At 47.6% G+C, this 24,110-nt stretch overlaps 1 protein-coding gene and 1 long non-coding RNA gene across 2 annotated transcripts in view; one reads left to right on the forward strand and one right to left on the reverse strand.

The window, feature by feature from the left end:
* EGFR (epidermal growth factor receptor) overlaps positions 1–24,110 on the forward strand; it is a 101,346-nt gene that overhangs the window by 69,585 nt on the left and 7,651 nt on the right. The window contains exons 20-27 of the mRNA XM_011925699.1: positions 2,274–2,459; positions 13,006–13,161; positions 14,056–14,131; positions 20,000–20,146; positions 21,545–21,642; positions 22,411–22,578; positions 22,945–22,992; positions 23,732–23,840. Of these exons, the coding sequence (XP_011781089.1) occupies positions 2,274–2,459; positions 13,006–13,161; positions 14,056–14,131; positions 20,000–20,146; positions 21,545–21,642; positions 22,411–22,578; positions 22,945–22,992; positions 23,732–23,840 (988 nt within the window). The remainder of the gene's footprint in view (positions 1–2,273; positions 2,460–13,005; positions 13,162–14,055; positions 14,132–19,999; positions 20,147–21,544; positions 21,643–22,410; positions 22,579–22,944; positions 22,993–23,731; positions 23,841–24,110) is intronic.
* Positions 730–10,277, reverse strand: LOC105500264. The gene is made up of 2 exons (XR_001000004.1): positions 10,178–10,277; positions 730–3,440 (listed from the first exon to the last, which is right to left on the reverse strand). It is a non-coding gene; the product is annotated as an uncharacterized LOC105500264 (long non-coding RNA).

Genomic DNA, 24,110 nt, shown 5'->3' on the forward strand with positions numbered 1-24,110 from the left:
CACATACTTGCCAACAGATACGGGGCGGAGACTTGAGGCAATATAAGAGCAAGTGTGTGCCAGGCGACCCGACACTGCAGAGCGCCAGCTAGACCCTAGGCGTGTGTTAGGAGCTGACCAAGCCGTTCTTTCCTCAAAGAGCTTGGTGGGAAGGGCACTTTTTAAATCACACAAACTTTTAAGGACAGATTATGATGAGTGCCCCAAAGCAGTGGCTCTTCAGCTTCATCAAGCTTCAGAATCCAGACGGTTTGTTCATAGGGAAGGCTGGGCCTGTCTCCTGCATTTCACCCTCTTGGCCTGGGGTGGGGCCCAAGAATGTGTGGCTCTAAAAGGTTCACAGGCAATGCCTAAGCTGCTTTCTGAAGGAAAAACTGCAAGATACCAGGAGAGTTTCATTTAGATTGAAGAGTCAAGGAAGACTCCTCTGAGAAAGAGTCTGCTAAGGAAGGAGGAGGTGGAAGGTTCTGGGGACAGAGGTCCTCCCGTGGGTAAGGGTGGAGGGAAGCTCTCCTGGGGAGAAAGTGGGCAGCAGGACCAGAGGCTGGAGGGAGGAGGGCAGGCTGTTTTGGGAATTCCCAAGAACAGGGAGGGCCACGGCAGGGTTTAGGGCAAGGAAAGTGTGTGAGCATATTTGTATTTTAGTAAATATTTACAGTTTGCCCTCCATGTCTGCAGTTTCATATCCATGGATTCAGTCAACTACGATCAAAAACACTGGGGAAAAAATTGCAACAGTACTGAACATATATGGACTTTTTTTCTTGTCATTATTCCCTAAACAATACAGCATAACAGTTATTCACATAGCATTTGCATTGTATTAGGTGCTATAGGTAATCAGGAGATGCTGTAAAGTAGATGGGAGGATGTCTGTAGGTTACACACAAATGCTGTGCCATTTTATGTCAGGGGCTCGAGCATCCTCACATTTTGATATCTGAGGGAGGTCCTGGAACCAATTCCCCAGACACTGAGGATTGACTGTCTGTATCCCCTCACCCCACCTTGCCTTTGTCTCCTGTCTCCTATCTCCACCCTGCCTCCCGCCAGCCTGTTGCACCTGACCTGCCCAGGCACCCTGGAGCAGCACCCTATCTCAGACCCTGGCCCGGTGTGTTCACTTCTGCAGAGAAACTAACTTGCCCAAGTCCACACTCAAACACAGGCATTGCTGAGATGTGAAAAGCAGCTCTGGATGCATTCTGCTTCAGTCCATGTGTTCTTTTCCACATCTGAATAAAAGGTCACCACCATTTGTATTTTAAAGGAAAAGATAATTTATGGGTGGAAATTGGAGATTCCCTTATTCTCAGACAGAAAAGAGGGCCCCATTGTGTGCATGACTGCAAATAAATTTAGCTTCCTCAGCCCAAGAATAGCAGAAGGGTTAAAATAAAGTCTGTATTTATGGCTCTGTCAAAGGAAGGCCCCTGCCTTGGCAGCCAGCCGGAATTAGCGGGCAGCAGATGCCTGACTCAGTGCATCATGGATTTCCCATAGGAAGTCTGGGGGCACAGCACAGAGAGACCACTTCTCTTTAGAAATGGGTCCTGGGCAGCCGGGCAGCCTTTAGTCACTATAGATTGAATGCTCTGTCCATTTCAAAGCCTGGGACTGGTCCATTGAAAGAGCTTGTCCTGCTACTCTTTGCAGAGGTGCTGCGGGCAGGATCCCCAGACAAAATGCCCACCCATTTCCCAGAGCACAGTCATGGCCAAACCTGGCCTGTGGGGAAGGGAGGCCTTTCTCCCCGCTGGCTCAGTGCTCCCTGGATGCCTTCTCCATCGCCTCTCCTCTGCAGCACCCGCAGCCAGTGTCCCTGATGTGCAGGGTCAGTCATTACCCAGGGTGTTCTGGACCCCACACACACAGTCCCACAGGCCCTCATGATATTTTAAACCACAGCATCCTTAACCTTGAGGCAGAGGTCTTTATAACAAAGACAGTATCAGTTCCCAAACTCAGAGATCAGGTGACTCCGGTTCCTCCTTTATCCAATATGCTCCTGATGGCCACTGTTGCCTTGGCCTCTCTGTCATGGGGAATCCCCGGATGCACCCAGGAGGGGCATCCTCCCACTGCATCTGTCACTTCACAGCCCTGCATAAACGTCCTTGCGCTAGGTCTTTTGCAGGCACAGCTTTTCCTCCATGAGTACATATTTCAAAACTCAAGATCCCATTCATGCGTTTTCACCTGGAAGGGGTCCATGTGCCCCTCCTTCTGGCCACCATGGGAAGCCCCACTGACACGCCTCTCCCTCCCTCCAGGAAGCCTACGTGATGGCCAGCGTGGACAACCCCCATGTGTGCCGCCTGCTGGGCATCTGCCTCACCTCCACTGTGCAGCTCATCACGCAGCTCATGCCCTTCGGCTGCCTCCTGGACTACGTCCGGGAACACAAGGACAATATCGGCTCCCAGTACCTGCTCAACTGGTGTGTGCAGATTGCAAAGGTAATCGGGGAGGGGAGATAAGGAGCCAGGATCCTCACATGTGGTCTGTGCTCCTGGGATAGCGAGAGTTTGCCATGGGGATGTGTGTGTGCATGCATGCAGCACACACACATTCCTTTATTTTGGATCCAATCAAGTTGATCTTCTTGTGCACGAATCAGTGCCTGTCCTCTCTGCATGTGGAAACTCTCATCAATCAGCTACCTTTGAAGAATTTTCTCTTTATTGAGTGCTCAGTCTGGTCTGATGTCTGTGTTCTTATTTCTCTGGAATTCTTTGTGAATACTGTGGTGATTTGTAGTGGAGAAGGAGTATTGCTTCCCCCAGTCAGGACCTGACAAGGTAAGCAAGCCAGGCCGAGGCCAGGAGGACCCAGGTGATGGTGGTGGAGTGGAGCAGGTGCCTCGCAGGAGGCCCAGTGAGCAGATGCAAGGAGCCAACAGAGGGCGCAGCTGCTGCTGCTATGTGGCTGGGGCTTTGGCTAAGTGTCCCCCTTTCCACAGGCTCGCTCCAGAGCCAGGGCGGGGCTGAGAGAGCAGAGTGGTCAGGTAGCCCCGCCTGGGTGCCGGAGGCAGGCACAGAGCAACAAGCCAGGTATTTCACAGCTTGTGTGGACCCAGAAAGACTTCTGCTTTTGCCCCAAACCCCTCTCATCTCCATCCCAGTCTTGTATCAGTTATTTGCACTCAACTTGCTAAGTCCTATTTTTTTCTGACAGTGGGTATATATTTCATCCCGTTGACTTTAAAGAATTTGCAGGCAGGCCCTGTCTCTGAGAATACGCTGTTGCCCCTCCTCTCCCTCCGACAGCAGGGCAGGAAGTCCAGGGATGTGCCAGGGACCAGAGGGAGGGAGCAGATGCCCACCAGGCCTGGGCAGGTCCTCCTTATTGCTTGCATTCCCCTGGTTAGCTGTGGCAGTCAGTACTGCCAAGTCACTTGTGAGGTGTTTGCCCAGCTCCAGGCAGATGTAAAAGGTGACCTACAAGAAGACAAACAAAAACATCTGGAGTGCTCTTATGCCAGCAGCTGCCCTTGACACCACCAGGCAGGCTCTTGCTGGGAGCCATGGTGCTTGGGTCCACTCCCTCCCATCATGGAGCTCCTGGGCTGCATTGCAGAAGCAGGGACCACCTCCCAGGATAACCAGACAGCAGCACACCCTGAACAGCCCCTTTCACTCCAGCACCATCAGGCATTGATTTCTCAGCTGCAGCCACAGGCGGCCCCCAGCAGCCCAGGAAGTGGGGAACGCTCACGCTTCTCTGACCACAAAAATCACTGAATGTTTTTGCCGTTCTCATGGTCATAACTTTGGCCACAGAGTAGAACACTCCCATGACCGTTGTTAGACAGTGGTCCTGGGAGAGGATCTTGTGTGCCTCTTTTTATTGGGAGATGCTTGTTATTTCTGTGTGTGGCTGTATTTGTTTCCCAAGACTGCCACAACAAATCATCACCAACTTGGTAGCTCAACATAACACAGATTTATTCCCTTCTGGCTCTGGAGGCCAGGCATCTAAAGGCCATGCTCCTGCAAGCGTTCTGGGAAGGATCCTTCCTGCCTTTCTGCTTCTGGTGGCCCCAGCATCCCTGGGCTGGGGCTGCACCTCCCCACGTCAACCTCTGTCTTCATATAGCCTCTTCCTGTGTCTCTGCAACCACAGGCCCCTCTCCTTTCTCTTAATAAAGATACCAGTCATTGAGCTCGAAAATTGCTAAGAGAGTCTATTGTAAATCTTCTTAGCACAAAAAAAGATAGATATGTGAAGTGATAGATATATTAGTTTGATTTGATCACTCCACTATGTGTATAGATGTCAAAACAAACATTGCACTCCATAAATGTATATATTAAAAAAGATCCCAGTCATTGCATTTAGGACCCACCCTAAATCCAGGATGATTTCATTTCAAGATTTTTAGATTTGCAAAACCCCATTTCCAAATAAGATCACATTCTATAGTTCTGGGTAGACGTGAAATGTGGGAACACTGTGCAACCTACTGTCTTGGGGAGCGGGTGGTCAGCCTGGGGCAGGTGTTGCTGTGTGTGGAGCTAGGTCCACTCATACCCTGACCTGGAACCCAGACCTGCTTCCCCAGCTCTCCTCCTGGTTATCTGAAGCAGGGAATGGAGAGCACTGCCCTCCTTGCCCGGCAGTCTCTATCACCTGGTTTTACTTTTCTCTTCGCACATATTGCCCCAGAAAATCTGGTTGGTTTATGGCTTACTTGAGTTTGTGCCTACCTGTCCCAACCAGGAGGTGAACCCTGGCTGTCCCCCGAACCCAGCCCTGCATGTGGGAGCTGCCCCTCCCCCACTTATCAGAGGGGGCCAACAGTCCCCAGCTGTTCTTAATCGTCTCCCAGTAACCCCCAGGTCCACAAAGGTGACTCCTCACATGGTGGAGAGGTGGCCAGGCCATCCATGTGTAATGCGTACGTGACCGTTTTCCTTAAGGGGCACGTAGTCTTGGCAGGTTTCGCCCAATACAGGACGGGCTCAGGACTCCAGTGGACTGGATTCAGATCTGGATTCTGGCACATTTGCCGTGTGAGCATGGGCATGTTGCTGGCCTCTCTGCGCCTGGTCTCCCGGCTGTGGAGTGTGTTCTGCACCTTGTCTTTCTGGGAAGTAGGGAGGGCAGTGAGCCCCTTGGCATTGCCCATCATGGGCCCAGCACACGCCTGATCCCCACTGAGTGTTCCTTTCCTCCTTAGATCCCCTTTGGCTGACCTAGGTTGGAGCAGCCACTAAAATATACCCAGAAACGTCCTCCTAATCTACATCTGCGCCAACCCTCATTCCCTAGCTCAGCATGACCGTCACACGCCCGCCATTGCTCCCTGAGCTCCGCTGCTCATGAGCTGCTCTCTGGCCCTCCTTCTCACGCTCACACTCCAGTCGGCCTGGCCTAGAAAAGTGGAGGTTTATTTGATCCCAAAAATTAGCCTTCTACAAACGAATATAATAGTGCCATTACAGAGAACTCACTTAGTGCGGGTCCCATTTAAGCAGAAGTTACTGAAAGCCTGAGTTTAAGTTTCCAGGGCCTGAAAGTTTTCCATGATAGTTTTCTACATAATGTTACCTACAATTTCAACCTGTTATTTAAAGCCATTCTTGTGTTTGTTGTACTTTGATTAGCTTTATTTTGATTTGAAGTCCTTTTACATTATGGGTAGTTAACACTTTGGCTCTGTTAGATTTGCTTTTTAGTTCACAAAAGAAATCTCATTCCTCTGTATTTGAATAGCTGCAATGATGGAACGGCTGTCCCCGGAGGGAAATTAAAACAATGGTTCCCCAAATTGTAAAGACAGAAATTTGCTCTTGGGTTACTTACAATGTATCTGAGTATTAAAAATTTTTCTTTTTAAACGTTTGAAGTAAAACTACCCAGAAACACTTAGTGGCTAACTAGAAACTAAACTCCTGGCATCCTCAAAGTGGGATTTATTGGCTTATAAATGTCCTGTGTTGATTGACAGGGGCACAAACTATCTTGGGAAGTTTTCTTCTAAATATTGATGGGAGAGCTGGCCACTGTTATGCAGGTTTCATTGTCCTGACTAAACTGCTAAAGAGATTACATAAAATGATATCAACTAGACAAAAGAAAGAATAAAAAAAAGCAGAGGTGTCCTGGGAGGAATCCGGATGAGACCAGTAGACCATGAGAGAGACATCCCTTGCCCTCTACAGGGAAAATGGGTTTTGTTCTCCACATGCAAAACCATCTCAGGAGCTTGTGACGGCACCACCTGCTTACCAGCCAGAAAGAGCAGGTGCCTCCTAAATTCCCCACGCAGGAGATCACGGTGGCTTTCACGCACTAGGAGTAAGTTAGACTTAAGAAAACCTGTCTACTCTTCCTGGGATTTACAAGCCAGCTAGTAAATCCCAGAATAAATCACACAGCACAATCATCCAAAGATCCCGTCATCCGTGCCGTTTGGAAAGCCCTGCTCCTGCACCGCCCTCTCCCCGTGGAGCCTCCCATGCCCAGGACTGCAGAGTCCTGCCATTCAGACTGCAACTCATCTCACATTCTTCCAAACTATTTGGACAACAGAGCTTTCTCATCACCTAATGCAGATTATAGTCTCACAGAATTGAGTATTCAGGCAGACAATGATGTGGTTCTGTAGTACAGCAAACAATAACAGTTTACAGTGCTGAGGCAGTTTACCAGGCCTGGGGAACTATGCACGGTAGCGCAGGGCAAGGCTCTCAGAATGAAACTGGCTTACAAGTGGCACTCTCTGACCACAAATCTATAAGCACCAAAATATACTTCGTTCCATCTATGTGGTAAAATTTAATGCAGATAAACATCAAAGAAAACTTCAAAGCTTCCTTTTTTCAAGTACGTGGGCTACTTAATTTGGTCCAAGTTCATTTTAAAAAGCCCTAGGCGCTTTCACGGCTCCCCTACTGACAAGAGGCCCCAGTGCCCGTGAGCTGCTAATGGGAAGGAGAGGAAGAAGAGCTGAGTGGGCCTGGGTATCCCGTCCACACCGGGAGACAGGGAAGGAGACTCCACGCTGGTGGCGCCAGCACATTCCAGGCCACTGGGGCCTATTCCTAGGCACCAGGTCACGAAAACCACACTGACAGATCGTGCTGTGTGTGTGTCATAGTGCACAAGCAGGACGGTGAGAGAGTGAAAGTGACACTGGGTGGAGTGCTGAGGAAGGGCCACAGTGCGTTGGTGGAGATAGGCTGTCATGGAGAAGAGACCCTGGCTTGCTCTATGTAGCTTCCAATGCAGCTTCAAGGCAGGTCCCAGAGGGCTCCAGCCTTCGTTGTCCAGGTCTACTCCCTCCCCTCATGGCTTTCCCATCCTCAGATGAGGATTTGGCAGAGCCTACCCCTGCTGACTAACTGTGGCCCTAGGGTGATGACTCAGCCCTGCATCTCCTGCTCCCATCTGCACCGGGCCAGAGAGGATGACTTACCCAGCACGTTCACATCACACAGCTTTGTGGGTTCCTAGGTCCAAGGACCAGAGATTTCAGTTATGTGAGGTTTTTTTTATTTGTTCTTGCATGTTCCACAAAGGGTTGTAGCTAAACTTAACCTAATGATCACTTTAGTATGTCACTAAGAAGCCAAAGCTCACAGTGCTGTTGAAGCACATTCATCATCTTTAGACATTTTCACTATTTATTTCTTAAGCACCTGCTAGTGTTAAGCATCACATGAAATACATATAGAAGTAAGACAAAATTTCTTATCTCCCCAAGTTTGCCAGCAAATACAGAGCAGGAAGGGAAGCAGATCAGAGCAGGAGACGCAGCTGTCGTGAAGCCACGGTGCAAGGCGCAGGGAGGGTGAGCTCCGAGGCCGAATGGACTGGGTCTGTCAGCCAAGCCCCCTGGCTCTGGAAAGGCAGCAGTGAACAAGCCAGATGGCCCCTCACTCTCCAGAGCCCTGAGTCCTGCAGACCAAACAGCGTGACAGGTCGTTTTCCTGTCCTGGAGGCCTCTGTAGGTGAGAGTTGGCTGTGAATAGGGCATGAAGGCGCTCAAGGGTGGGGAAATGGCTCTGACTGGGAGATGCTGAGGACAGGGAGGAAGCCACCAGGTAAGGGACACTGGGGAGGGAGGGGTGGACCTCTCAAGGCCAAGCACATGGAGCCTCATAACAAAGGCAAGATGGTGGCCAAATTCAAGGTCGCTGCAAAAGGGATGGAGAAGAGAAGATAGATTTGGCATTTAGAGGAATGGTGACAATCACGAGCACCTCCACAGGACTCTCCATGGGTGCTGTCTAAGCAAGTGCTGTCTCTGCATAAACTCATTCCACCCTCTGATTAACCCATTCTACATATGGGAAAACAAAGGCATGCCGCGTTCATGTCACTTGCCAAGATCTCAGGATTTGATCCAAGTGGCCCAGTTCCATGGCGCAGCCTCTCAGCCTGCACGGATGCCCCAGCTCAGAGCACAACTCTCAGGATAGGGGTCCCAGCAGCACCCCCTCCCTGAACAGCAAGGGTGCCCATGCTACACCACTTCTGTCTGGGAATAGGACATTCTGACACTTTCCTGCCTCTTCCAAGGTCCAGCACTTACTCTGTGCCCGCCTGGGAAGGTGACAAGATGGCCCAAGGAACAGACTCTTCCATTTTTGGGGAGCTCAAGGCCACAGATGCTCTGAAGTCTGGAGTCCAGAGGCAGGAGCGGAGGCTTCTCCTGGTGGCCACTCTGCTTAAACACGCCATCAGATCTGTAGCTTCGGAGTCCCCCGAACCCCATCCCTTACCTCTACCAGCTGCGGGTGGGTCTCTGGGGTGGGGCTGCCCTCCCCACCTGCACCCCAAGGGCTGAAAGGTTGAGGGGAGAACACCATCATTTATACAGGGGGATCCTGGAAGATGAGGCCCCAGAAAGCCCTGCGGGGCCTCTCACCTTCTCCCTAGCTGTGGTCAGGAGTGTCTGGCCTTGCCTGCCTCAGGACCAACCCAAAGTGGAGGTGAGGGGTGAGCCCCAACCCCCAGGGGAAGGGTGATGGTGATCTTGGTCTTAGCATGGTTCTGGTAGAGGTGGGTTGTTGGGGTCCGCGTGTTTCTTGAACAAAGGAATGAACACACAAGACAACACGAGACAAGACAAACATGGCGGCCGCCCCGAACGACATGCTCTGCTTTATTTTATACCGTCGTTTGTGGAATGTTAGCAAGTCGCCAGACACATTGTTGTTTCTCTGATCTTTCCCTGACTTTCTGAATTTCCAAGATGTTTACATATAAACAAGCCCCCAGGGTCTGCTATTTGCAACTGAGGCCTGTCTTATAGGCTCCTTTGTCCTCCCTGTTTGCAGAGGAGGAATGCCTAGCTTCGTTTGCAAGAGCAGGACTTATAATGTTAATGGAGGAATGGCCTGCTCAGTTGTAAAAGCAGATAGTCCTCTACAGTGGGTTAATTTGAAGATGATGAACCTTAAGCCTCTTTCTGATCTTGCTTTAAATAAATACTTCTGAACAACAGCAACAACAAAATAGTGTTGATAGGAAAACCCTCTGCTCCACAAGAACCCTGCGGCCTTCTCGTCCTCGCCTCCTCCACTTCCTTGCTCACTAAGTCACTGCTCCATGAGCTCTTCCACAGGAGATTTACAAAACAGAGTACAAACAAGCCAGTTCCCGCCTCTCACTCTGAACTCCTCCCAAGACTTGTGGGGTGCGGCAGCCCCTGGGAACATCCAGCCCTTCAAGGTCAAACACAGCCCCCGCCCCTCGCTCTGGGGAACCCTGCCAGAAAAAGCCCCGACAGCCATGTGCAGCAGAGCCTTCCTTTTTGTGAGTGGAAGTTCCAGGCTGACTTTTCAAATCCCCTTTTAACCTCAGTGCTGTATTTCAAAATTCATTCCAGCTTTCCTGTAGTAATTAACAAAAATAAATACTTTAATTTCAATTAAAGTGAGGGTCTCGGAGAAGAAGCAGGAACTGAGTTTCCTGAGAGGCCCTGCTGAGGCTTTGCTGTTATTGCTTCCTGCGGCCTCTGCTCTGACCCTGGGAGCTCACAGGCCACATCGTGGCTCTTATCTTTGGGGACCGGTTAAAGCATAACTGCGCCAGGCACAGAGTTGTCCTTTCAAATGTGCCGGCAGTGGAACAGAGACCCATGCGTCAAGTCTCATCTAAGTTCACATGAGATTCTCTCCTTGTCCCAAAGCTGTCTCTGATTTAAAACCCTCCAGCTCATTACCTGAATTCCAGAATATGTCCTGTGCTCTCTCTGCCCTTTCCCATGCCTTTGCTGAAGACCTGTGTTCTGAGGAAACAGACACTGTGTGGAAATGCCTCAGGTCCTTTAAAGCCCTGGCCTGAGGAGCCGGGAAGGGCTGGGCCAGAGGTCAGCTGGATTTGTTAGACTGACAGAGTGATGCAGACCTCCCCAGAGGCACGGGACCAAGGTGTGTGCTCATGCTGTCTCATGCTCTCACACATAATGTGTGTGTGTGTGTGTGTGTGTATATATATATATATATATAAAACCCCAAGCAGCCTCTGGCTTAGCAGGCACGTTTCCCAGCAGGGGAATTAAAGCCATGGTCTCAGTAGTGGTCTTCAGGCCTCAGGGGATTTGGTCTGTGCAACTACATGCTTTAGCCTCTGGACCCCAGGTCGTCTAACGAGGTGGTTGTGTGGGGACTGGGATGGAAAAGGCGTCTGCACAGACGTGTGTGAAATGACTGGCACATCACCAGTGCTCAGCACCATCAGCTGCTATCACCGATCATTCAATCAATCATTCATTCATTCATTCATTCATTCAGTTGTTCATTCTTCAGCAGGCTGTTTTAAAAATGTGCCCAGTACACCAAAATCTCCGCTAAGCATTTAAAGAGGCAGAATAGAAGTTAGCAATGGTGGTGAAATGAAGCTGGGAATGTGCTCTGAAGGCCGCCTTGTGGGCTTAATGAACATGTAGAAACCACACATTTTAAATAGAGAGGGAGAAAAGGAGAGGCTCCCGGTCCCCTGCACAGGGACTTGTGTGTGGCTCTTTACTGTAGGCCTGTGCCACTCCTGCTCAGTAGCTACCGCAGAGAACGCCTTCAACAAATGTGAAGAATGAACAAAAGAGATACAGGGTAGAAGGAAAGGAGAAAACAAGGGTGAGGGTAAGAAATCAAGGGATAGAGAAGAGAGAAGGGGAGACAGCCTGGGAGTTCACACAGCCAAGAAGGTAGACACTCTGTCAAACCAGCAAGAGGCGGAGCCTAACTCTCCCTTTTGAGTAGGCAGGAGTTCATGATATTTAATAAACAGAGGCCTTGCTCTGTAAGAGACAGGGTACCAGGCAGAGAGCAAGTCAGTAACCCAGGAGTCAGATGAGGCAGACGGGAGTGGGGGGGCAGGGAGCTTGCCTCTGAAGGAGACCCAGGCTGCCAGAGTAGCAGGGAGTCTGGGCCAGTCCTCTTGGGAAGCGCTTCCTTGGCTTCTGCCCCTTCCTCTCCTCTCCCTTTCCACCCGCCATCCTGACATAATACTTCCTAATTTGGAAGTGTTGTTCCGGAGAAGAACCTGCTCATTTCCTCTTAAGTAGGCAGGAAGCACTTAACGTCCAGCAGCACCAGAAACCTGTAGGAGCGCTCTCGGCAGTGCAGGGTGAGGCGACAGTCTGTGTAGTCATGAGACGTGGGTGTCAGGCAAGCGTCTCTTTTCCAAAAGAGAAAAACATTAAAGGCCTCACAAATGGCACCTGAAGACTAATTCTGCATAGCATCTTTGTAAGACCCTACGTTCTTGTGATGACTGGTTTTGCCTGAGAAAGAAAAAATTTTAATTTTGCTCTGACATGCCAATTCAACGCATCATTTTCATATAACATTCATGCAAAAAAAAGCAAACAACTTGCCGGAAAACTTGGGAATCCATCCACATCTACAGCTCTTCCCTGCAGTCACACTACAGTGGGATCCCTCCATACAGAAATGGCAGAGTGGAGCAGGCTGGGGATGCCTGTTTGTTTCTATCTGCTGCACCACAGCGAGCATTTCTGTGGTGCCCACTCTGTACTAGAAAGTACATGAACATCAGCCATAAAGGGAACTAGAAAGGTGGCCCACCTCCTTCTTGGTGGACAGAGAAGAGAGAGTGGTAGAAACAAAGAGGTCTGCAGAACTTGACCCCTCCCAGCCTCTCCCACCTGCCAGCCTGGCCCTTGCAGAGAGATGCAGGCTGCCACGCTCATGCCAAAGCCTGGAGCACTTGGGCTCAGCAAGGTAGGCATCCATCAAGCAAGGAGGAACAGAGGTCAGCAGTGACCCCAGCAGCCAGCAGGGAGGAAGGTGCATGTGACAAGGATACCACAGGCCATGGGTCAGGGTCAGCCAGGGTCAGGGTAGCATTTCTAGGAATTCGCTCTGTTGGGCGCTGTGCTGGCTGCTTCTCACATATTCTTTCTTTCTTACTCTCAGAGCAGAGATTCTAATTGCAGCGGGATCGTGGAGGCAGCCAGGAAGGTGAGGGGAGTGGGGTCTTCTAAAAGCATATTCAATATCCGTGTGGTTTCAGTAATAATAATAATAAACTGGTGAAAAGTAAAACAGTACAAAAATCTTCATAGGCAGTGAACCATGTCAGTAAGTCCAAGAAAGCACAATGAGAGTGTGGCTTAAAAACCGTGACAGACATTCCTTTGCACCAGCTTGGTGAGGAGGGCATGGTCCCCGCCACCCCCACCCTCGCTTTGCAGATAAACCACATGCATGAAGGTCAGCCTGGCAAGTCCAGCAAATTCAAGCCCAGGTCTCAGCAGGGCAGCAGAGCTCCTGCTCTTCTTTGTCCTCATATACGAGCACCTTTGTGCTTAAAACTTGAGGAACTGGATGGACAAAAGTCGGCAGCGGGTTACATCTTCTTTCATCTGCCTTTCCATTCTTTGGATCAGTAGTCACTAACGTTCACCAGCCATAAGTCCTCGAGCTGGAGAGGCTCAGAGCCTGGCATGGACATGACCCTGAATTCAGATGCAGAGCTTCTTCCTATGATGATCTGCCCCTCACCACAGGGTCTTTTGTGTTTCAGGGCATGAACTACTTGGAGGACCGGCGCTTGGTGCACCGCGACCTGGCAGCCAGGAACGTACTGGTGAAAACGCCACAGCATGTTAAGATCACAGATTTTGGGCTGGCCAAACTGCTGGGTGCAGAAGAGAAAGAATACCATGCAGAAGGAGGCAAAGTAAGGAGGTGGCTCGTAGGTCAGCCAGCATTTTCCTGAGACCAGGGACCAGGCTACCTACCCACCAGCTGCATTATCTAACTCATGCAGGGGAGGACGCTCTCCAGACTTTCTGGGTGAGCTCGCAGCAGCTGCCACTGGCAGCTGGGTCCAGCCGGGGTCTCCTGGCAGTGTGAGCCAGAGCTGCTTTGGGAACGGGACTTGCTGGGACAGTGAATGAGGATGTTATCCCCAGGTGATCATTAGCAAAGGTTAGATTTCAGCCTCTCCCTGCAGGATGTATAAGTCCCCTTCAATAGCACAATTGGGAAAGGTCACAGCTGCCTTGGTGGCCCACTGCTGTCAAGGACACCTAAGGAACAAGAAAGGCCCCCATGCGGGCCCGAGCTCCCAGCGCTGTCTGTGGCTCGTGGCTGGGACAGGCAGTGATGGAGTCCTTCTGTCCCTTTTCTGGCTCGGGTTTCTCTTAGGGACTCTCACAGCACTTAGGGATGCGTGTCCCCTGTCATGCCCTCGAATGCCCTCCCACAGCCATGCCCTTCTGAGGTTTCACTCTGGCCTGCTTGGCTCCTAGCAGCCACCAACCCTGTGATGCTGGGCCTGAAAACACACACAGACCTGGATGAGTGAGGCCACTGGGCCCAACCAGAGCCCCCAGCTCACCAGAGCAGCCTAGGACCCAGAGGGTGCTCAGAAACCTACCAGAGCAGCCCTGAACTCCGTCAGACTGAAATCCCCTCTTGCCGGGAGGAGGCGCCAGGCCTGGGGGACGGGTCATGGGGTGACCTGGCTCCTCTGTGTGTGTCACTTGTAATTAGGTCCAGAGTGAGTTAACTTTTTCCAACAGAGGGAAACCAATAGTTGTCTCACAGCTTTATCTCTCACCATCCCAAGGTGCCTATCAAGTGGATGGCATTGGAATCAATTTTACACCGAATTTATACCCACCAGAGTGATGTCTGGAGCTACGGTGAGTCATAATCCTGATGCTAATGAATTTGTACTGAGGCCAAGCTGGCTTTTATTGTTAGTTAATTTACATTATATCCTCTGACATCCAAGTATTTTCTTTCGAGATAATGACTAATGATAATGTAATCGTTGTTGTCTATCTATTGTACTGAGAAAACACGACAGAGGAAATCGAGTCCAGCTGCTGTCCGAAAGTCACTGGAGATAGCGATGAGCTGGTCTGGCAGGGAGGGGGGTATGGGAGGGAAAGAGCTTAGGAAATGCCTCTCCCTGCAAAGTCCAACCAAACTTTAACTTTAACCAAACCATTAACGTTGCCATGAATTTGAAGTGAACCAGAGGGAGGTGACAGAAGCAGCTTGGTGGGGAAAAGTTCCAGTAGAGAAATGAGGCTTATGATGAACTACCCTGGCCCTTATGTGTCAGAGAGAACGGCTTGACACACACTGAGGATGTCTGCAGGGATAAAAGAAGAAAGGGAGATGGCCCTTGCTTCTCGCTCTTGGGAGGACCATCTGGTCTGGCCCCGGAGGATTCTGTTTCCTCTTCTGAATCCCAGTGTTGCCCAGCACAGGCCTGTACCCATCCTCACGAGGGCCCCTCTCCTCACCCGGCCCTAGGTCCCTGCCCTGTCCTGAGCCTACAAGGGCCTCCCATGTTAAGAAAGTGTTGCTGACACATTGTCTCTGACCGCTGTGCCAGGCACGTTCCACTGCGTTACCACATATGGTCCTTGAATTTCACCCAGCAACTTACTGAAAGGCTGGAACCCATGAACCTACCCCTTTACTGAGGAAAATCGGTTACCCCAGCCATCTACAGCGACAGGAGCAAGGGGAGGAGTCGCCTCACCTCTCTAGAAATGTGTATTTGAGCAGAACACTATTGAAGGGAATTTCCGAGAATAATATAGTCAGTACCACAAAAGCAAAATTATTCAGGATATCGTCCTTTTTTATTTAGTATTTTTTATTTTTCCTATAGCATTATTAACTTTCTGATTTTCCAAATACATACACATTTTTAAAGTTCCTGAGTCTTTATCTCTTCTGTTAAAATGTAAGATTTATGATACAAAGGCAGAGATTTGTGTCCATGAATAAGTGAAATTTGGTGTGCACCTGTGAACTGAGCTGCCTAGATTAATGGAGCAGATAAGGAAATAAAGGTCTGCTGATGCATTGTTATTTTCAGCCATTTTCAGAAAGTATTTCCTCTCCACGAGGGAACCCCGGGGTCCTGCCCCAAGCCATTTCTTTTGTCCCCATGCAGCTGGCCCCTCCTGCCCCAGGCACAGCCTGGTCTCCTGCTGGTCTCCACTCTTCCCACTTGCTCCCCCTCATCTATGCTCCAGACAGTGGCCAAATATATTTTTTAACCTTTTTCTTTTTTTTTTTTTTTGAGACAGAGTCTTGCCCTGTCGCCCAGGCTGGAATGCAGTAGCGCAGTCTCGGCTCACTGCAACCTCTGCCTCCTGGGTTCAAGCGATTCTCCTGCCTCAGCCTCCTGAGTAGCTGGGATTCCAGGCACAGGCCACCACGCACAGCTAATTTTTTGTATCTTTAGTAGAGAGGCCAGGCTGGTCTCAAACTCCTGACCTCACGATCTGCCTGCCTTGGCCTCCCAAAGTGCATATTTTTTAACTTTATCAGACTTTTCATTCTCTGCTCAAGATCTTTCTTTGGTCCTCCAGGTATGTTCAGATAAAACCTGAGCACCTGGCCATGACTGGTGAGATGCTGGGCCATCTGGCCCTGGCAACTGTCCCATCCACGAGGTCCCCCTCCCCTCACGCTCCAGGCACAGCCTGTGTGTGCCAGCACACTGCCCACACTCCATGTACAAGTGGAAGCCCTCTCGAATTCAGTGGCTTAGTGCCTTGATGTGGTCACACCCATTCTCAGGAAGTAGGTTCCCACTGAAAACACTGTGTGTTTTCAACATCATTGAGGCTGCCACAGCAGATTATAATCACTGGCCTGGGCAGCCCACTGAAACTACCAGACCATGAGCCTGAATTTTTAGTCTAAAAATCATATCCTGTTTTCTCTACTCTCTAGTCTCTAGTCAAGGCAAATTATTCAATTTAATAAATTAGGGACCTAGTGTGTTGTACCAACAAGCTAAAGAGAGAATTCACAACACCTTCCAGTCCATTCTCCACCTAACACTGGCTACACTGACTCTCCTCCCTCTCACCGTTTGTTCCGAAATCTAATAACCTGTCTTCCCACTAGAATTCATTATGCATGTTTAAAAACCTAGTTAAATAGTAAACTGACTGCATAGATCTGGAAATGAGACAGTCTTTCTTTTACAAATCCATATAGACTATGTGTTGGGGGCAGGGGATGACACAAGAATCTACTTTCTTGCCCCAAAACCATTGCTTTCCTTCCATTGTTAAGCTTGCATTCTGTATATTAATTCAGGTGGCTCCATTTGGGAATGCCCTCTGTTACCCAGAGATGGGAGGGCCATGAGAACTCGGGGTTGTCTGAAAAAACACTGGTTCTAAAATTATCACTGCTTTCACTTGTTTTTAACTGTCATAGTTGTTTGATTTTGAAGGAAAAATATGACGGTTTTTATTCTATGCTTGTTATATCTTTATGTGGTTTCGTGTTTTTTAGATTTTAGTACCTGTCATTTTTTTAACATTTTAGATTCATTTTAGGTTCAGGGGTACATGTGCAGGTTTGTTACATAGGTAAATCTATGTCATGGGGGTTTGTTATACAGATTATTTCGTCACCCAAGGATTAAGCCTAGTACCCATTAGTTATTTTTCCTGATCCTCTCCCTCCTCCCATCCTCCACCTTCCTATAGACCCCAGTGTGTGTTGTTCCCCTCTACATGTCCATGTGTTCTCATCATTTAGCTCCCACTTATAAGTGAGAACACGCAGTATTTGATTTTCTGTTCCTGCGTTAGTTTGCTAAGGATGATGGCCTCTAGCTCCATCCATGTTCTTGCCAAGTACATGGTCTCGTTCTGTTTTGTGGCTGCATAGTGTTCCATGGTATATATGTGCCACATTTTCTTTATCCAGTCTGCCATTGACGGGCATTTAGGTTGATTCTATGTCTTTGCTATTGCGAATAGTGCTGCTGTGAAAATACACATGCATATGTCTTTATGGTAGAATGATTTATATTCCTTCGAGTAATGGAATTGCTGGGTCAAATGGTAGTTCTGTTTTCAGCTATTTGCGAAACTGCCACTCTCTTTTCCACAATAATTGAACTAATTTACATTCCCACCAGCCGTGTAAAAACATTCCTTTTTTCTCCACAACCTCACCAGCATCTGTCGGGTTTTCTTTTTTTTTTTTTTTTTACTTTTCAATAATAGCCATCTGACTGGTATGAGATGGTATCTCATTGTGGTTTTGATTTTTATTTTTTTAATGCTCTGTAATGTTAAGCTCTTTTTCATATACTTGTTGGCTGCATGTATGTCTTCTTCTGAAAAGTGTCTGCTCATTTCCTTTGCCCACTTTTTAATGGGATTGTTTCATTTTTTCTTGTAAATTTGCTTAAGTTCCTTATAGATGCTGGTTATTAGACCCTTCTCAGATTTATAGTTTGCAAAAATGTTCTCCCGTTCTGTTGGTTGTCTGTTCACTCTGACAATAGTTTCTTTTGCTGTGCAGATCTTCAGTTTAGTTAAATCCCATTTGTCAATTTGTGCTTTTGTTGCAATTGCTTGATGTGTCTTCATCATGAAATCTTAGCCCATTCCTATATCCAGAATGGTATTACCTAGGTTGTCTTCCAGGGTTTTTATAGTTTGGGGTTTTACATTTAAGTCTTTAATCCTGTTGAGTTGATTTTTGTATATGGTGTAAGGAAGGAGTCCAGTTTCAATCTTCTTTACGGCTAGCTAGTTGTCATTTATTGAGTAGGGAGTCCTTTCCCCATTGCTTTTTTTTTTTTTTTTTTCTGTCAACTTTGTCAATGATCACATGGTTGTAGGTGTGCAGCCTTGTTTCTGGGCTCTCTATTTTGTTTCATTGGTCTGTATGTCTGTTTCTGTACTAGTACCATGCTGTTTTGGTTACTGTATCCCTGTAGTTTAAAGTCAGGTAGCATCATGCCTCCAGCTTTGTTCTTTTTGCTTAGGATTGCCTTGGCAATTCAGGCTCTTTTTTGGTTCCATGTGAATTTTTAAATTGTATTTTCTAGTTCTGTGAAGAATCTTATCGGTAGTTTGATAGGAGTAACATTTAATCTATAAATTACTTTGGGCAATATAGTCATTTTAATGATATTGATTCTTTCTATCCATGAGCATGGAATGTTTTCCATTTGTTTGTGTCATCTCTGATTTCTTTAAGCAGTGTTTTGTAGTTCTTATTGTAGAGATCTTTCACCTCTCTGGCTGACTGTATTCCTAGGTATTTTATTCTTTTTGTGGCAATTGTGAATTGAATTACATTCCTGATTTGGCTCTCGGCTTGACTGTTGTTGGCATATTGGAATGCTAATGATTTTTGTACATTGATTTCATACAACTGAGTCTTCATTGAAGTTGTTTATCAGCTTAAGGGTTTTTGGGTCAAGACTATGGGGTTTTCTAGATATAGGATCATGTCATCTGCAATCAGGGATAGTTGTTTTCCTCTCTTCCTGTTTGGATGTCCATTATTTCTTTCTCTCACCTGATTTATCTGGCCAGGACTTCCAATAATACGTTGAATAGGAGTGTTGAGAAAGGGAATCCTTGTCTTGTGTCAGTTTTCAAGGGGAATGCTTTCAGCTTTTGCCCATTCAATATGATGTTGGCTGTGGGTTTGTCATAGATGGCTATTATGTTGAGGTTTGTTCCTTAAATACCTAGTTTATTGAGAGTTTTTAACATGTTGAATTTTATTGAGAGCCTTTTCTGCAGCTATTGAGATGATCATGTGGCTTTTGTCCTCAGCTCTGTTTATGTGGTGAATCACATTTATTGATTTGCGTATGTTGAACCAACCTTGCATCCCAGGGATGAAACTGACTTGATTGTGGTGGCTTAAGCTTTGGATGTGCTGCTGGATTCAATTTGTCAGTATTTTGTTGAGGATTTTTATGTCTATGTTCATCAGAGATGTTGGCCTGAAGTTTTCTTTTTTTGTGTGGTATCTCTGCCAAGTTTTGGTATCAGGATGATGTTGGCCTCATAGAATGAGTTAAGGAGGAGTCCTTCCTCCTCAAATTTTTGGAATAGTATCAGTAGGAATGATACCCGCATTTTGTACATCTTGTAGAATTTGGCTGTGAATCCATCTAGTCTTGGGCTTTGTTTTGGTTGGTAGGCTATTACTGATTCAGTTTTGGAGCTCATTATTGGTCTGTTCAGGGATTCAGTTTCTTCTTGAGGTTTTTATTTTTATCAAAAGGAACATACGCTTTTTCATTTCCAATTTTTTATGATCTAAAAATGTGCAGTTTACAGCCCTGTTCAGAATCTGCATCTTCCTCCTTCTGCAGATACAGGTCCCTCAGAGCAGGTGACTGAGTATGTATCCTGTCTGGAGCATAATATTTATGCTAGTAGAGTTATTGTTGTCTTTATTGTTAATTACCAAAGTTTACCACTTATCAGTCACTTACTACTTGCTGGGCATTGCGCTAATACAACAGATTTCAGTTGTATTATCTTGTTGGGTCCTCACAGCCATCCTGTGAAACAGATACTATTCTTATCCCACTTTATAGAGAGGTGAACTGAGGCTTCCAGCACTGAAGCAAATTGCCCAAACTACAGAAATGTAGGTTTCTAAACATCAAGAAACAGTAACCAGTAATGATGACTAAAGCAAAGGATTGTGATCATTCATTCATGATCCCACTGCCTTCTCTTCTTGCTTCATCCTCTCAGGAGTGACCGTTTGGGAGTTGATGACCTTTGGATCCAAGCCATATGACGGAATCCCTGCCAGCGAGATCTCCTCCATCCTGGAGAAAGGAGAACGCCTCCCCCAGCCACCCATATGTACCATCGATGTCTACATGATCATGGTCAAGTGTGAGTGACCAGTGGGGCTATCCACACCGCCTAGCTGAGCCTTGGTGGCTGCTCTTAGCCAAACAGCTGAGGCCTTTGCATCCCTGGAGAAATGTCATCACATTAGTTAAGGCAGGCACACAAATCCAGAAACATCTGTAAATACCCCTTCAAGCATTCTTCTAAAGATACTTCTTGACTCATTGGGCAGTGTGACCTGACATTTGCCTATGTTTGCAAGCAAATAAATAAAACAAGTCTTCCACAAGCCATTACACCGAAATACTCTATTCGTTGAGTTACTCAATGAAATACCAAGTTGCCCTGTATTTTGAAGCCTGTTACCAGAGAGACTGAATGTTTTTAAATATATTACAATGAGTAACAACATAAGGCTAATAGAGTTAACATTTCTGCTTTGACTTAAACCTTTTAAACCAGTGGATTTATGTGAAGTCTCTGCACATAAGAGTGTGTAATTTGATTGATGCTATTATTCTACCAGATTCACGAGTGCAGTGGGCTCTGGAGGTAGCATTACATACATGGGATGAGCATTTGCAAAAGAAAGTTGTATAGGGAATATGACAGAGCCAAGTTAATGTAAATATTAATGCCTTTCTGAACTCTAGACCACAGAGTTAATCTTTTTTAACTTCCTTGGTTTGAGCTGAGGAAGCTGTAATCCAGAGAAGCCACGTGATTCGTCTAAGGTTACATAGCAGTCTGGCCTAAAATAGCTTGACATCCTGTGGACGGAAAATAAATGTGATCCCTCAAGAGGCATGAGGATTTCCAGGCAGTAGCCGTACCTCCAACTTGTTTAATCTGGATTTAGATTGTTGGGTAGTCACATGCAGCAGCACAGTTAACAGTGTGGCCTTCTATGGAAGTTGCCAGTGCAGCCAGCCCTCTCACTTGCATGTATGCCCACTGGGTATGTGCTGTACTGGAGACGCCAGGGGCAGGGGCCCAGTCCCAACCCCAAATTCTTTAAAGTCTATTTTTCTATGTTGCATCTGATTTCCTGCCTGAAGGAATGCTGAGAGTGGACGTTCGAGTGAGGACCTTGGTGCAGGGCACCCTGCAGTCAGGATAGTTCACAGAGAGCAATTGCACAGACCCACACTGCTCTGTTCCCTCAGGCGACAACACAGGATGCTGACCCCAGGAAGAGTGGGTGTAGAAAAACTAGAGGGCATTATTGTTATTCTGATTCAAATGTACAGTGCTGGCATGGTCTTTAAACAGTAACCAGTACTAGTTGGCCAAGACAGAAAAGTCTACCACAAAGACTTGGTTCTTTCATCACTTATTTGACTGGAAGTGTTGCATCACCAATGCCTTCTTTAAGCAATGCCATCTTTATCATTTCTTCCAGTCTTATAATTGCACTATTTTTTCTCATTCCTTCCCCAGGCTGGATGATAGACGCAGATAGTCGCCCAAAGTTCCGTGAGTTGATCATTGAATTCTCCAAAATGGCCCGAGACCCCCAGCGCTACCTTGTTATTCAGGTACAAATCGCAATCTGCCCTTCCATTGGGAAGAGTCCCTCTACTAAGTATCTCATGTCACTGTGCTCTGTCACATGCCAACCTGGCCTCCCTGTGTCCCAGATTGCGTTATTAAACCCTCCAGCGCATTAGAGCAAGCCTCAGTTAAGGCACAGGCTACATCATGAACTAAGCAGGGTCCGTGAGTGGGGCTCACCCAACTCCATCTCCCCGTCCCCGTCTGAACTCTCCTCCCACGCTCATCGTCACTGTCCAGCTAGCCAAAGCTTCAGCTGGGTCTAACAGAGAAGCATGGTCTATTGGCCTTGGTGTCAGGCAGACCTGGCTTCACACCCCTGACTCTCCACTTCGCCCCATTACCCAGGCAGCCGATCCACCTATCTCCTTCCATAACATGGGAATACCAAAACCAAGCTCACAGGATTGGTCTCAAAGATTTAATAAGATATGTTGCAAAATACACTCCCTAGTACCTCACAGCAAGGTGTACACTCGAAGAATGCTGCAGCTTCTTCCCTGTTTCCTCAGAAGCTATTTGCATCTCATGTAGGGGCCTTCAAGCATCAAAGGATGGTTCATGTTTTATTTTAAGGCACCCACATGCCATGAGGGGAGGCAGCTATAATTCAGAGAACTAAGGAGGATTTCATTATAACAAAATTGGCAAACACACAGGAACCTGCTGGCAATAGAGCCCGGCTCCTACAGCCAAGAAGTGGAATAGCATCTCTATGGGCCATTCTAATAGCCTCAAAATCTCTGCACCAGGGGGATGAAAGAATGCATTTGCCAAGCCCTACAGACTCCAACTTCTACCGTGCCCTGATGGATGAAGAAGACATGGACGACGTGGTAGATGCCGACGAGTACCTCATCCCACAGCAGGGCTTCTTCAGCAGCCCCTCCACATCACGGACTCCCCTCCTGAGCTCTCTGGTATGAAACCTCTGTCTCTCTCAAGCTGTCTCTCAAATTGAACAAAATGAATTTTAGGGAAAATAACAACCATCTAGTGAAACTCACATGGAGATGAAGTCAATTTTAACCAAATGGTAAAATCAAAATAAATTAAATAAGTGTATTACTTTGTTGCATTGCAACAACTTGATTGTAAGCCTTTTAGGTCCACTAGGGAACAGAATTAAATCAAAACTAAACATAGTTGCTCTAAAACTAATGATTAAGACAAAAATTAAACACCTTCATGACATACCCTCCATGAGGTACACCACCTGCATTCAGGAAAAGTGGATGAGATGCGGTACAAGCATTCCATGGGCAACTTCTCTGTTTCTTTTTCAGAGTGCAACCAGCAACAATTCCACTGTGGCTTGCATTGATAGAAATGGGGTATGTATGAACACCTTATAAGCCAGCATTTACAGCTCTGCACTACGACTCTATTATACGTGGAAAATGCCTTAACCTGAATAATCTTAACCCAGATAATCTTGAGTTTTCTTCCTGTGTGGGTTTTTCCTTGCATGGCTGTCACACCTCACAGTGCCATTCAAAGCGTGGCTCCTGGACCAGTAGCAGCATCACCTGGCAGCTTGTTAGAAATGCCATTTTTCAGGCCACCGCCCCAGATTGACCAAATCAGGACCTCTGGGAGTGGCGTCCAGTAGTCTTTGTTTGAGCCACCTTCCAGGTGATGCTGATGCCTGTTGAAGTGTGAGGCTCTGGTCTAGACAGCACTGTGCCATGCAGAAACCACTAGCCACATGTGGCTACTTCAACTTAAATGTCAGTAAGTTAAAATGAAATGAAATATAAATTCAGTTTCTCACACATGTGAAGTATCCAGTAGCCACACGTGGCTAGTGGCGACCGTATTGAAGAGCACCGCTCATGGCATGCCTCCCTCACTGCCGAAAGTTCTGCTGGACAGCACCTAGCACAGCCCTGCTGCCTGCCCTGCAGCCTGCATGCGGCCCAGCAGCACGGGCACCCACTAGGGTGCAGACTCTCAGGCCTGCCCGACATACGAATGAGAACCTGCATCTCAAGGAGATTTCAGGTGATTTTTGCACACACTGAAGTTGGAGCAGCCCTGACTGGAGTAACCTTCCCTCATTTCCTCCTGCAGCTGCAAAGCTGTCCCATCAAGGAAGACAGCTTCTTACAGCGATACAGCTCAGACCCCACAGGCGCCTTGACTGAGGACAGCATAGACGACACCTTCCTCCCAGTGCCTGGTGAGTGGCTTGTCTGGAAACATTCCTGCTCCTCAGCCTCCTCGACGCACTCAGCAGCAGCCAGTCTCCACTACCCAGTGTCCAAGCCAGGTGCTCCCTCCAGCATCTCCAGAGGGGGAAACAATGGCAGATTTGCAGACACAGTGAAGGGCGTAAGGAGCAGATAAACACATGATGGAGCCTGCACAAGCTCTTTGTTGTGTCTGGGTTGTTTGCTGTACCTCTGTTTTAAGAATGAATCTGCAAAATTTCCAGCTTATGAAACAAACC

This window comes from Colobus angolensis, unplaced genomic scaffold (assembly GCF_000951035.1).
Source record: "Colobus angolensis palliatus isolate OR3802 unplaced genomic scaffold, Cang.pa_1.0 Scaffold654, whole genome shotgun sequence".
NCBI classification, from domain to species: domain Eukaryota; kingdom Metazoa; phylum Chordata; class Mammalia; order Primates; family Cercopithecidae; genus Colobus; species Colobus angolensis.